This window comes from Geotrypetes seraphini, chromosome 14 (genome assembly GCF_902459505.1).
Source record: "Geotrypetes seraphini chromosome 14, aGeoSer1.1, whole genome shotgun sequence".
NCBI lineage: Eukaryota > Metazoa > Chordata > Amphibia > Gymnophiona > Dermophiidae > Geotrypetes > Geotrypetes seraphini.
In genome coordinates this window covers 75497420-75512743 of record NC_047097.1, presented here as the reverse complement: position 1 = coordinate 75512743, position 15324 = coordinate 75497420, and the positions used below count along the sequence as shown (strand labels likewise).

Genomic DNA, 15324 nt, shown 5'->3' with positions numbered 1-15324 from the left:
AGGATACGCAGATTGAGGAATATAGATAGAGACAGAGATAGGATGATGAAAGGGTATTGAAAGGTTTTAGACAAAGGATCACTTACAGGTCATGGACCTGATGGGCCGCCACGTGAGCGGACTGCTGGGCGCGATGGACCCCTGGTCTGACCCAGCGGAGGCAACTTCTTATGTTCTTATAGTCTACGACTGAGATAGACATAGGAAAGGCCACTGCATGCCCGAGTATCGGTAGCATGAATTGTTGCAACTCTCTGGGTTTCTGCCAGGATACTGGGCTAGGTGGACCGTTGGTCTGACCCCGGATGGCTCTTCTTATATTCTTATGCCATAAAAAGGGTTCAGGGGCCAGGCAGACAAGATTCCTGGTTATCTTGGTGCTACATCTGCTAAGTTTATTAGGAACCAAATTATTAGCTGTGTCATGTATATTTTAAAATGTAACTGCTGATAAGAATTAATGCTATATGCTTTGCTTGCCATATTTATCATACCAATAGATGATCATTTATTCATGTTTCAGAACTTGGCACATTATTCTTATTATTTCTAGTGAATAAAGAGAATTTAGTCCAAGTGCTTACCACTCCTAGGCAAGTGTAATTGAGCCTATGTTCTGCACCTCCAGGACCACAGTGGTTGCTATCTGTCATCATTACTGTGTTGGACTCACCTCTCCCCATGAACCAACCATCCATGTGGTGCAGGGCTGCAGGTTACAGGGTCTTGTACTGTTTGGTTTCAAAGTTTCATCACAACGTCCAGACTCTGGACAGGTAACCAGTCTTTCCTGTACTCCACCTCCACAGGCTTCCGAGCACTATCAAGAAAAAACAATCATAGATACTGTATTGTATTTTTGTTAGCTTTAGAAGCTCAATAAAGAAAACACAATCAATATAATGAAACGGAGTCGAAAATCGAAGTGCATCACAAGCTGAGCACTCTGGGAATTACACTGCCTGATACTGATACCAGATTTATTGTTTAAGAAATGTATCTCTGTGCTCTGGAAGCTTTGTACCATTAAGAAGTATTTCAACAAAACTTCCTTTCATTTACTGGCATAGTCTTCTATCTTAAGTATTCTCAATGATTGTAACATTATATATCTAGGTGCTTACAAGAAAATTTTCAAAAAATAGAGAGTGATTCAGAATACTGCCGTTCACCTCATTTTTGGTTTAAAAAAAAGGGAGCATATCACTCCTTTTTATTTGAAACTCCATTGGTTGCCAACAGAGTTGAGAATTCTGTTCAAATTTTCTTGTATTTGTTATAAATCAGTTTTGGGTTTGTTACCAAGTTATCTTGTGTCTCATTTTTCTTTGAGTCACGCCAAAAAGACTTGTTTTCATATCCCTCCATAAAATCCTGTCATTATAAGAAGGTCCTCGAGAGAAGCCTCTCATTTCATGGCTTGGAAAAATGATGTTCGAGGTCTCTTCCTATCTTAATTTTAGAAAATTGATAGGCTGGTATCTTAATGCATTCTGCTTCATTTTTTCAATCAAGTTCCTTATAATCAACTTAATGTATTTGATCTGTTCTATGTATTACTTCTTTCCCTGCATTATATTGCAAATGCTTTCTGTCTTTATCTGTTTTTAAGTCCATTCTTCTAATTTGTATTTTATCTGTATCCCATGTATTAGCTCACCTTGTTGTGAACCGCCTAGAACTTTTTCGGGATGGCGGTATAGAAGAATAAAATGATTATTATTATACTTCAAGTTTATTGTATTTGATATACCGCCTAAATACCTAGGCAGTTTACATAAAATGAAAAACATCTGTACAAATGCTTCTAAGGTCAGAACAGAACAGAATAAAAAGGGAGACAAACAAAAAGGCCAAACTAAAGGGTAAAGATGGATATGAAAGGCAAAACATAAAAAGGATACATGATTGAAATTTTGGGTGGGGGAAGGACAAATCAAAAGGGTAGGAGAGGAACTTGAAGGGCCTGGTGCTGAATAGAGAATGATACGGTGAAGGATTCCCACAGCGAACCCACCAAAACGGGAAGCAAAGGTCTTCCACTGCCCCACTAGAGCAGTAGATGACCGTGTTTCCATGGCAAAAATTACACCTGGGTCAGCATCTACTCCCCAGTTCCCCTCGCACCTACCAATCGAGTCAGCCGTGCCACGCTGGAAAATTCTGAGAAGCCTTCGCCAAGGCCTTTCTTTAGCTGGCAAGCCCCTCCTTGGTTTGGGTGTTTTCAGTTCTCTTACCTCTCTCCAGGAGGAGCTGTACCAGTCCATGCAAGGCTCTGGATGGCAAGAAGTTTGTACTGGTGGCTTAAAGAGCCCAGCCTGGCAATGGAAGGGTCTCAGGAGCCTTTGGTCCCTTGTGTCAACACACTGCACATCCCGAATCTTCACTCCCCCTCCACAGTTCTTTGAGCACTGTGTGACAAACACATTAGCTATGAGAGGAACACAGAGTTTTCCCCCGGTAGGATAATCTGACCTTTCCTTATTATGACAATCCTAAAAAGCCAAAACAAGAAAGCAGACCCTTCCCCAGCAAGACAATTCAGGCACACCTTGTTCTAGTGGCAATCCCAAAGGTGTAACAATCCTGAAGGTTTATAGAAAGATGACCAATTCTCCTCCAGTGTGATTATGCCAAAGGATTCTAGAATTATTGTTCCCCAGTACATAAATCTCAGAAGATCACAGTAAGAAGTCAGACCCTAACCCAGTGTGACAATTACACATGAGAGTATGGCGAGTGAAATTTGGGATTGTATCAAAGTTGCAGGAGATTTTGCTACTGCATGATAGAGAGGTAGTGAGTAGGAGACGATTAAAAAATACATACAACTGAAAGATTTTTCATGGTCTCCAGCAAGATTTTAGATACCTCTTAAAGTCTGGGCCACAGACTTTGTCTTTCTTGTTGAGGCTTGAAACTTGCTACTCTTTGGGTTTCTATCTGGTACTTGAGGCCTGGGTTGGCCACTGTTGGAAATAAGATACTGGACTTGATGAATTTTCAGTCTGTCCCAGTATGGCAATTCTTATTTCTTATGTGGTGGGATTGTACTTGGGTACAGGGATTTGGGGTTTCTATCTTTGAACTGCTCTCATTAATTCTGGGATATATCGTGCCTGTCTCTTGGGAAATGGCATTATTACATCACTATGAAATTAATTTGGAAGATGAAGAAATTCGTTTTTGCAAATTGACATTTACAGTTGGCTGGACCGACGAGTAGTATGGACAGTTGCACCACTGATACACCATGTATAATCTTATAGCTTCAAAATACAGGAACTTCCATAGTTTAATAGAGTCTGGAGAAAATCTGAACTTTGGCCATCCAGGGGGATTGAGTAAAGAACTGGATTGTGTCTTTGGGGAGCTACAGAAGTTGTTAAGAGTGGAGGGGGGGAGACTGAGGAAAACTGGAGTAGCAAGAGGGGATGCTCTACTGATATACAAGTTTGATCTCAGTCTCCACCTGCTGGTAGCAGTGAGGCATATTACCCATTCGTAAGGACTATACCAGTCTACCAAGCGATACAGAACTGTAGTATTGGCTGTTGGTAGATTTAGTCAATTTAATAATATATCTGGGTCTTCGAAGGATAGATCCATTACCAATTCTTAGCCAGGTAGATGTAAAAAGGAATCCGCCTTCCCATTAGGATCTGCCAGACGTTTCCTAGTGACAGGGGTGGTCCCTGTTAGGACTATTCACTTATCTTATATTCTTTTTATTTCAAAACCGATGAAACAAATAACAATCGAACAGCAATGGGAAGTGTGACATTACAAAAAGAACCCTAACAAAACTACACACACTGATAAAGCGAATGCATGAGGTTGTAAGGCCAACAATGCAGGCCAAGAAAGTATAAGAAAAGCAAGTTCTACATGTTTATCCCCCTTCCAAATAACCAGAAAATGGAAAACCAACAAAACCAACCAACCTATGAGTGTTGGCACCAGTTCTCCAATTGTCTGAAATTGGTTTTTTAATGGAAATGCCAAGGGTCTTTTGACTAAGCTGCAGTGAGCCCTCATTCATGCTCACCACAGGTTGCATGACTACAGGCTGTGCTCAGGCATCGGCATGTGCTACCCACATGCTCAAAAATACAATTTATTTTTTAGTGTTGGGGGCATGTTTGGGGGGGGTAGGGAGTGGCTCACCTTATCCTAACCAGCATGTGGGCATTGCTGCATGGTAACTGATTAACCCAGGATTAGCGCACCAGACCTTACCATCTACAAAATAGATGGCGGTGAGGGCTCAGGTGCTAATGGTCATTCACTAATGGGGAAATTAGCACATGGCCATTATCAGAAAAACAGAAAAATTGCCTTTTACTGGCGATAACATCAAATTTATATTGCGCCGAAGAAAGGCCTGACAATTAGTCGCTAGGACTCGAACACGAGTTGAAGGCACCTAACGACAACTGCCGGATTAAAAGTGGTCTCAGTGTGTAGGAAAAACCCACACTGGGGCTTCTTTGTGTAGCCTGGTAAAAGGGCCCCATAAGTTAGAAAAAAATAGAAAAATGAATGGAAGACAGAGTGAAGTCAGGTTAACTAATCCGAAATGAACACTGGAGTCAGCAATTAACAAGAAAATTTGTGCAGGAGAACAGCTTCAGTGACTGACTTCAAAATGGAAAGTCAGCCACTTGCTAGTACAACAACAACAATCATTTATTATTTCTAAAGTGCTACAAGGCACACGCAGCACTGTATGCTGGACAACGGGATCATCGTTTTAAGATCTAGGTTCCAGCATTTGTCTGCACATTACCTTACTCCAGTTTCCAACATGCCATAATGTGCAGGGTCTCAGGTAGCACCTCTGAGCAGGGATGGGTTTCTCTGTCATGTCACATTCGGTGTCTTTGCCAGTGCTACACTGTACTGTCCTCCAGAGGGCGCCAAGACCACAGGTGGTGGAACACTGAAAATCAGAAAGAGCTGAATCAGCACATTCCTCCCATGTACTAGGCAAGATGCAGCCCGCCCTCCGCACATTAAAATAAGGGCATTCAGAAATTCAGAGGCAGGAAGGAGTAGCTGTTGGTCAAATTCATTTAGTTTTGTTTCAAGTTTATTAAAAATTTGATTAATCGCTTATTCAAAATGCTAAGCGACGTACAAAAAGTAAAATTACAAATTTCAGGGGGGACAGAACAAACAATTTTGACTAACCTGACAGAACATTCCAAACAAAAAGGGGAAAAAATGGGGAACAAAATACAATTGTTGATAGTACATAAGACAAATAAGGAAAAAACAACAGGGAGAGTAAAAATGGAAGTCAGAAAATCAAATTCATTCAAGGCTCCTAATCGAGCTTCCTAACAGTCAACTGCATCTTTAAAAAGAAAGCCTTTTAACTTGCTCTTGAATCTTCCCTTAAATAAATGGGGAGGGAATTCCATGTTTGGGGAGCTGTGACGACGCGTATTAATGTTTTTGAGAGAGGGAACAATTAATCATTGTTGGTCGTTTGATCTAAGTAATCTTGCTGGAGTGTAAGGAATCAAGAGTCTATGAATGAAGGTGGGGGTTTGATAAAGGAGGGACTTGAGAGTTAGCAAATATGTTATGCGATGGGCAACTGGAAGCCAATGTGCTTTCTTAAGGAGGGGCGACACATGGTTGAATTTCTTGGCTTTCACAATAATTGAGGCATTTTGAAAAATTTGTAGACGTCTTATTTCCTTTTGGGCTATTCTCTTAAATAGGGCATTACAATAGTCGATTTTTGAAATTACCAAAGCGTGAATTAATGTGTTAAGTTATTTGGGACATAAGAATTTTGATATACAATAAATTTGACGTAGTCTGAAGAAAGTCGATTTGACAATGCTACTAATATGGTATTGATAAGTTAGGTTTTGATTAAAAGTAACCCCTAGAATCTTGATATTATTGGTCATTCAAAGCAAATCTACCAAACCTTCATGTATTTTCCCCATCCCAAAGGTCTGACAATCTAAGGGTCTGATTTATTAATGTGCAGAATTGATTTATTTGGATTTAAAGAAAGTCAAAGGTGGTGTACAGCACATATAATAACCTAGGCATAGGCAATAAGCAATTACAACAGTACATAGCACACTGGGGAGGAGGAGAGGCACCGACTGACTGTCTACAGGATGTGCCTTTCACCATGAGAGGCATGTCCTGTAGGCAATCAGCTGGTGCCAGCGCCTCTCCTTCACGTCGGCCCTCTTCTCTGTTGACACCCCCCCCCCCCCCCGGTAGCTCAGGGCCCATCTGAAGGCCCTTTACACATGCACGTGACGTTGATATGATGTCATGCACTTCCAGGTGTCTCAAGCCGCAGCCATTACGATTAGTGTGCTGTGGCTCGAAAAAGATTGTGAGACACTGTATTAGAGTCTAGAGAATGACATGGGGACAAATTTTTCCCCGTCCTTGCAGGAAACCATTTTCCTGTCCTGGCGAGTTCTTTTCTTGTCCCTGTCCCACCCCTCCAAGCTCCGTCATCTGCACAAGCCTCAAACACTTTAAAAATCATAAGTGTTTGAAGCTTGTGTGGTTAAGGCAGAGCTTAGGAATAGGGCAGCGACAGCAACAAAACTCATGGGGATAGGACGAGGAAATGGAGTTCCTGTGGGGATGGGGACAAAATTGTCCCCATGTCATTCTCTACTAGAGCCTACGTTCTAGACAAGACACATCAGGACTTCTTAACAGAAAGGCTGAGGATAAGTATAATGGCCCAAGCTCAGTGAAAAATACCTTTTAAATCAGCACCGCAACGGTAGGCCCTTTAAGGCACCTAATGCCTCTGTAGGTGTGGCTAGAAGTGTCATTCACATCAAAGGTAGGAAAACCCTGGCCTACATTTCTGGCATGATTCTCTAACCGGCACCATCGTGTGACTGTCACATGATCGGTGGCCACTTTTAAGGGTGTCTGTGAAATTGCATTAGCAAATGTTAGAAAATTTAAGCTACGCTTTGGCAACGCAGGGTGACTGACTTCCTCCGACTGGGATTTGCAACCTAGCACTCCTGGTTCTTACTGTGAGGGGATCCTCCGCTCTAGCATGTTGTCTGACAGCTTTGGCAAGTTCTGGATTACTATCATTAAGCAGAACCTGACCCAGTTAGGATCACCGTATCTAAAGGCTGTCCCATTTTCAATCCCCTTAGCCTGTTCTGGTGTAGCTCAACCATCAAATCTGCTTCTCTCATATAGCAGCGCTGTTACTGACCATCAAGCTGCTTCCAAGAAGGTGAATTTCTAATTCATTAAAAATACTATGGGGCAGATATTCAGCAGGATTTCATCAGCTAGCAAGTTCCTACCCAGTGAAATCTTGCAGAAGTTCATTGATACTTAACCGGACTGTCTTGCTAATGCCAGGACATACTCAGCAGCGATTTTCAGGCTGCTAACTAGGAGATATATTAGAACTTGCTCAGAACTCTAATACTCACTTCACTCCAATTTCCAGTCTCCCACTGTGGCTTTTGAACTGTGAACACGGCTCTGCGAGAGGGACCAGCTGTTACTGCTAGCACTGAATGAGGATCCCCCTGCTCTCTCAAAGCACTGTGACTAGGAATGGATGCCACTGCTAGCAATGAGTAGGAATTTCCCAGGTTTGTCAAGGTGCTGTGGCTGGAAACAGTCATTTCTGGTTTCCTCATTTTGGGAATGTTTCCTGGAGAGCTGGCATCTGCTGGGGCATAATGGTCTGTAGATGTTACAGTTGCTTTCCAAACAGGAGGGACATTGCTGGATCTCTGCTCTGTTGGAGGAAAACTTCTGTCAGATGAATCCAGTTTGGGCCAGAGGGTGACAGCTTGAGCAGGAGATGCAACAGAGAGCTGTATACCCTCTTTGATGTTCCAGTGCCAGGGTGACTGTAGCACTGGTATGTGGACACCAGGTTGGGTAAAGTCCAGTGGCCTGCGGCTCAAAGTTACCAATGAGAATGGAGATACTGATGTCACCAGGGGTAAAGATGTTTTGAGCTCTAGAGTGGCTGTATTCTGTGGATCAGAACTCTGAGAATACTGGTCTTGGGGTCCTATCTCATGTCTTTTCTGGGTTCCTTCAGGTCTGAGGGAATCAGTAGAGTCCAGCTGGACACCTCTGTGTATCATGGGGAGCAGAAGGGTCTTTGGTGAGGGAGAGGATGGCTGAGCTTCATTCTGAGAATCAAAGAGATTAAGTGGAGGTGCCCAGTTCTCAGAAACATCTTCTCTGTCCTGTGGTGCATGGAGGGAACTACCTCCTTCACTATCGCTTTTGTGTATGATATGAGGATCAGGCACTCTCTCCTCTTCTGTTGAGGCACTGATTGCAGATTGAACCATCTCACTCTCTGCTATAGGGGTATTTGCCTGGAGAGCAGTAGGGCTGGATATGTAGTGGTAACCTGGATTGGGAGTTGTAATATGAGTAGTTTCCGTGGACACAGTTGTCTTCCTGTGGTCTTCTTGAGACTTCTCTATTAATGAGTTGCCAGAACTGTGGCTTACAAGATAAGGCCTTGTTCCACTGCCTTCTGCAGAATGATTCCCTGCCTGCTCCAACACGCCTCTTTTATAGGACTCAGAAGAATTAGCCAGAATTGTTCTGACTTTCTCCAATACTAGTCCTGGCTTGTTGTCTTGGTCATGCAACACTGAATGATTTTTCAGGATGATTCCAGGGCGGTCAGGGTCATTAGTTCTGGAGGTCCTACTTACAGATTCACCTCCAGTTGAGACATTGGGAGACTGACCATTGTCATCAGTTACCGTGCCCTGGCTAGAGGTCTCCCATCTATCAGCAGTACTGGGAGTATCTTTCTCACTCAGAGGGTCATCCAACAAATCCTCATGGAAGTTAATGAAGTTATAATCATAGTAAAAGTCATCAACAAAGACGTTTCTGCTCCTGCTGCTCTTTCTACTGCCAGTGAAGAAGTCCTCTACAGTAAGGAGGTTTTCCTCTTCTGGGACCAGGTTGTCCTCTTCGAGTGTATTGCTTGGTGGTTTCATTGGTTCACTCTGCAGAATGTGATGGATTTCATTAAAGATCTCTTGGCTGGATGAACCACTGCCTGACCAATTTGGATTTGGGCTCTCCAAGGTCAGAGGGCAATCCTGCAGGGAGCATGGTATTTCGGAACTGGGTGTCTGAGTGTCATTGCAGGCAACAGCTGTGTCATTACAATAGACAAGTCGTCTTTGGATCCCGGTCCCACAGGTGACTGAGCACTGAGTAAAAAAAAGAAAAGAAAGCAAAGATACATTAATAATAATAATCATTTTATTTTTATATACCGCCAAAGCCATGAAAGTTCGAGGCGGTTTACAACAAGAGGTGCTGGACAATCAGCGAAGTGGTACAATACAAAGTCATCATATATAAGGTACAGGTTGGGAGTTGCCATTGAAGCCCACTCCAGCACATCCTGATCTATACAGTCTGTCTGGCATTGGCTTCACTTCTCCACTGCTGGAGCACTCCTGTGCATCATAAATGAACTTCTACTGTAGCTATTGATGCTAAATTTATCCTCTTTCTATGCAGGGATCTGAAGTCCATTCTACAAATTAGACATTTAACCATTTCTTCGCTTTAATAAGCCAAGAGAAATTAAGGACATTTGTTTCCATTCTCTGTTTTTAAAATAAGGCCCTATAAACAAGCAGAGATACTACGGGAGGCACTTCAAATTTTCAGATTCAGCCCACTTCAAGCTGCAGCTCAAGAACAGCTGAAAACACCCAGGACAGGTGAAGAGAAACCTAAAGCAGTATCCAGCTCATTCAAGGTATGAAGAGAACACAGAATATTTATTTATTTTCTTTAGCCTGACCTCCCAAAGGAGCCCAAAACGGGTTACAGGAGTATATACACAGTAAAGGTCAAAACATGACAGACAAGACACATTTGTAGATGGAGACACACATCTGGTTTACAGTAGATGATACAGTTGGGTTAAACTAAGAATAGCATTTGAGTTCTAGTGGGTTGGTTTATGGAGCTACTGAGTTCTTTTAGGTGTGGGACCCTAAGGCACATCTGGAGAAGAGACGCAACGTCCCAAGACAACATGAACAGCTGGAGATAGACCTTGGTGGGGGGACAGTAGTACATAGGAACAAAAACAGAAATTTTGACAGAAAACTACCATCTGGTACATTTGTAGCTGTTAATTCTGCTGCCCCTGATCTGTGCTCTTCTTCCTCCCTGTGCCAAGAAGTTCTCGGTGCATCTGTAACATGCAAACTTAAATTTAACCACTGTTTTGTTAATGCTAGAGAAAGTGTCTACCACTTCTCAGTGAAAAATCATTTTCTGACATTTCTGTTGATTTTTCTTCACTCTCCTTCAGCTTGTCATTCTATGGAAAATGCTTCCTTCTAGTAAGTCACTAAAGCCTGCTATATGTTATGAGAAGCAGATTTCAGACTCTCAAAATTGGGACAAAGTCTGTCAGTACTCGTTACTAGTGCTGCCCGATTCAGGAAAAAAAATTTCGATTCGATTCGATTCAGCCTATTGAATCAATTTTTCGATTCGATTCGATTTTCCTGCCCACTTGGGTGTTTTTTTCCAAACATCCTGGTGGGTTTATTTTATAGCCTCTTCACCCCCTTTGCCCTCTCCTACCCACACTGGTCCTGTGGTGTAAATAAAATAAACAAACAAAAAATACTTTTCCTCTCTCTGTTAAATCCTAGTTCACGTTTGCGGTCCAACACCAGCTCTGGAAGAATACACATTTCAAATCTGACATATTGTAATCACAAAACAGAAAATAAAATTATTTTTCAAATCATGTTGGTGCCATGTTGGTCTGGTTGTCTTCTGATCAGGCTCTCCTTCTTTCTTCTTTCTCCATGCTAACCATCCATCTTCCATCTCTGTGCACCTCTTCTGTTTCCCTTTCCTCCCCCGGAGGTATGGCATCTTTCTTTTTTTTCATCTCCATCCCCCCACAGCTGCAGTGATGGACCACACCATCCCCAGATCCACCATCTCTCCTTTTCTCAACTACCCTTTCATCCAGCATCTCTCTTCTGTGTCCCTGTCCCTATTCTCCTCTCCAATACTGTCCCCATTCTTATGCTCCCTCCATGTCCAGCATCTTATTTCTCCCCATATCCAGCTTCTTCTTTCTTTCTTTCTTCCTTACCTCTTATATCCCCTTCCCCAGCTACAGGCTTTCTCCTACTATCTCTCCTGCCATCCTGCACCCTGCCCACCTACTTTAGAGCAGTATCTGTCCCTCTTGTACCCTTCCCCCTGTGGTCTTGCATTTCTTCTCCCTCTCTCCTTTAGTCCAGCACCTCTCCTTTGCTTTCCTCCCCCTCTTTTTTGTTTGGTCTCTCTCTTCCCTTCACTCCAGGTCTGGCATCTCTCCTCCCCTCTCTTACTCCTTCCTCCTCCTCCCTCTGCACAGGCCTGCCTCCTGACCGTGAAGGAACTCTTCCTCCTCTTCCCTCTGCACAAGCCTGCCCCCCTGTCATGAAGGCACTCTTTGGCCTGCTCCCCACCGCAAAGACCTGCCCACCTGCTTTGAGGCACTCTTTTCTCCTGCTCCCCGCTGCGAAGGCCTGCCCTCCTGCCATGAAGGCACTCTTCGGCCTGCTCCCCCCACAAGCCTGTATCCTCCCCCAGCTTCCCCGTTCTTACTTTTAGGTTAACACGGCAGCTTGCAGGCTCGTTGGTATGTTATAGCGATTCCTGCAGCTGCCTGTCATCCTCAGCGGCACGTTCTCTCTGCCGCGATCTTGTCCCTGATGTCAGAGCAGGGGAAAGATGTAGCAGAGAGAACGTGCTGCTGAGGACAATGGACAGCTGCAGGGATTGCTATAACACCAAAGAGCCTGCAAGCTGCCTTAAAGAGATAAGAGTGGGGAAGCTAGGGGAGGCCTTTCTTCTTTTTTTTTTTTTTTAATATTTTATTTATAAATTTTTCATTCTTACAATATTTTAATTGTACATAAATACTTCGAATAATACATGAAAAATTGTGATTACAAATAATTCATTTATCACATAAAATATATCCCTCCCATTTTTCCAATATTTAAATCCATATAATATACAATCCCTTTCCCTCCCCATTCTAATATATTCATTATTGTGTTGATTTATTTATTAATTTTCTATTCTTACATCAATTAATTCACATATAATATAATTAATTATTTCATAGCATTTATAATTACAATCTATATATCATATCATATATATTTAATCCATAAATTATATAATTCCCTCCCTATTCCTATATATCTATTACAAATGTGCTAAGAAATCTAATCAGTAGAATAATTAGTCAATGGTTGCCATATTTTCTTAAAATTATGAAGATTCCCTTGTTGTAACGCTATTATTTTTTCCATTTTGTATATATGACAGACAGAGTTCCACCAGAATGTATAATTTAATTTGGTGTAGTCCTTCCAGTTTTGAGTTATTTGTTGCATGGCGACTCCTGTCAATATTAATAGCAGCTTATTATTATTTGCTGAGATCGGACTCTGAGTTCTCATTGCAGTGCCAAATAGTATGGTTTCATATGAGAGTCCTACATGATTTTCTAATAACTTATTAATTTGGGGCCAAATTAAATTCCAAAAGGCATTTACACAGGGACAGAAAAAAATTAAATGATCTAACGTCCCTATTTCTATTCTACAATGCCAGCATCTATTGGATCTAGTACTATCTATCTTTTGCAGGCGCGTAGGGGTCCATAACACTCTGTGTAACAAGAACATCCATGTTTGATTCATAGATGCTGACCTTGTAGACCTTAATCTCCAGGACCAAAATCGTGGCCATTGAGAAGCAGAAATTGTCTGTCCAATCTCAATACTCCAAATATCTCTAAGTCCAGTTTTCTTTTTTTATGTCCCTACCTTACCACATTGTAAGCTGAATAGATAAGAGTTTGAGCCATGATGTACCCTGCCTTTCTGTACATTTAACTGTAAGAGTTAGATAAGTGTCCTGCTAGTGACCTGCTAGTGTGAGCTTAGAACCAATGAGTGTTAAGAAAAGTAACACGTGAAAAGCTTTTTCTAGAATTCAGTTGTATAGCCAGAAAAATGAATAAATATCTCTGTAACTTCCTGGTTTCGGCACTTCTGAGCCAGCTTGGAGCTCAGGGGTCCAGCATGCATGCTGTGAATAAAACTTGTACTTTCTTCACGCCTCTGACTTTGTGTGTCCAAGTGACCTTTCAGGTTTACCTGAAACCTGAGGACTCTCCTGCTCTGGCCTGGGAGAGGACCACAAGACTGAAACTGAGCCCACGGGAGCCTTTTCCGGTTTACCATTTGGATGTGCAGCAGAAGTGGTGTCTTTATGAGCGCAATGTGCTGCGTTAGTCGAAGCTGGTGGAGAAGGAGTAGAACATCTCTCCAATACTGGCTGCTTCTGTTTGGCTCCAGGAATCTCTGCCAGTATTCTGGCAGCAAGTTGAGGTGTAGGACTAGGGCCTTGAGGAGGAGAGCGAGTGGCACAGAATGCAGGCTGGAAGACTCTGTTGAACCATTGGCGTGAAGCAGCACTGAGGGGGAAGTGGAAGCCATCGTGGTATCTGTGAGGAAGGACGAGGTGATTTTGCGGTCCTAGCTGCCATTGTATTTACCAGTGTGAAAGAAGAATCGTCAACAAGATATACTTCTTCTTTGTCCTTGGTTCTTTTTTTTTTTTTAGATGGACAGTCTTGAAAAGAGATTTCTAAACGTTGGGGTTTTTTGGTTTTTTTTGTGAGAGTCAGAGAGAGGGAAGAACTGCAACCTGTCAGGAGCACAGAAGAAAAAACTAATCAACTGAGGGGAGGGGCTCTGGAGGCAGTAAGCTTTAAAACCCTACTATACCTAGGGGAGAGCACAGACACTCAGGCTCAGTCGGAGGACTTCACCTTCAGGTGTGCCTGCATTTCCCCTGCTTCTCATCTGTTCCTTGCCAAGTGCTGTACCAAGCTTTTCTCTGAACATTTGACCAGTTTTTCTCCATCAGAGTCTTCCATTTTTCATCCAATATTTGGTATTTTAAGATGCCTGAAGGGCAAAGAAAGCAGTACTCTGAGACACGCATGTATGAAAACAGGATAGACAGCTGAAGGAGGAGACTGCAGCAACCTGAAACACCCAGAGTACGGAAATAGCAGAGACAGCAGAAGAGAAACTTCGAGGCAGACTTATGCACAGTGACACACCCAAAATATGAGCAGACTATGGAGCTGATGCTGCAGCACCCCCTGACTGTGATGTTGAGGCTCTCTATTTCAATATCTCCTGGTCCCTCCCTGTCCTCAGGGAATGTACATATTAAGGAATTTCAACTGCTTTGAAAGCCATTTTTTTGTTCTCTGCTAATCTTTACAGGATACAAACAACACTACACTCAATAATGTGCCAAAAAATCCTAATATAGAAACAACAAAGAAGCACAACCAGTCACAACAGGGTTTGAATGGGGGACGCTCAGAATAAGCTACAACTAGCCTAGAACAACTCCACTCAAGAAGTAAAGGGAGCTCTCAGTGTGAACCATCAGCAATGGGAGCAGAAGCTCCGATGCTTCACTTCCGGGCTGAGGCGGGAAGCCTCCACCACCACACCATCATTGAGCTCCCTATGTGTATATGATAATAAAAGACACCTATAATAAGGCCCTAAATGAATAGTGAAATCAACCAACCCGTGAGCAATTTAACTCAAACGGTGAGACTACAACCTGAGCGACCCCCACGCAAACCCTGCCAGCCGAAACCCGCCAAGATAACAGCAAAACACAATCAAACCATACTTAAATTCAATCAAAATATACTTATCCAAACCAAACTGCCACAATGAAAACGCCAGGAGCCGAAGTTCAACCAAGCTGGTTTCGGGGAGGAGCCCTTCTTCAGGAACCAAGCCCCCGACCGCAAACCAAAAGACAAAAAAATGAAAAAAATGCAAAATGCCGAAAAACGAGGCGTCCCGCCTCGTTTTTCGGCATTTTGCATTTTTTTCATTTTTTTGTCTTTTGGTTTGCGGTCGGGGGCTTGGTTCCTGAAGAAGGGCTCCTCCCCGAAACCAGCTTGGTTGAACTTCGGCTCCTGGCGTTTTCATTGTGGCAGTTTGGTTTGGATAAGTATATTTTGATTGAATTTAAGTATGGTTTGATTGTGTTTTGCTGTTATCTTGGCGGGTTTCGGCTGGCAGGGTTTGCGTGGGGGTCGCTCAGGTTGTAGTCTCACCGTTTGAGTTAAATTGCTCACGGGTTGGTTGATTTCACTATTCATTTAGGGCCTTATTATAGGTGTCTTTTATTATCATATACACATAGGGA

At 42.7% G+C, this 15324-nt stretch overlaps 1 protein-coding gene across 2 annotated transcripts in view; it reads right to left on the bottom strand.

Moving 5' to 3' along the window:
* The window catches only part of ADAMTS7 (ADAM metallopeptidase with thrombospondin type 1 motif 7), a 92458-nt gene that overhangs the window by 7078 nt on the left and 70056 nt on the right, over positions 1–15324 (bottom strand). For both annotated transcript variants that reach the window (XM_033920053.1, XM_033920054.1), the window contains 4 exons: positions 7461–9233; positions 4790–4942; positions 2238–2411; positions 674–820 (listed from right to left, as the gene is read on the bottom strand). In XM_033920053.1, the coding sequence (XP_033775944.1) occupies positions 674–820; positions 2238–2411; positions 4790–4942; positions 7461–9233 (2247 nt within the window). The remainder of the gene's footprint in view (positions 1–673; positions 821–2237; positions 2412–4789; positions 4943–7460; positions 9234–15324) is intronic.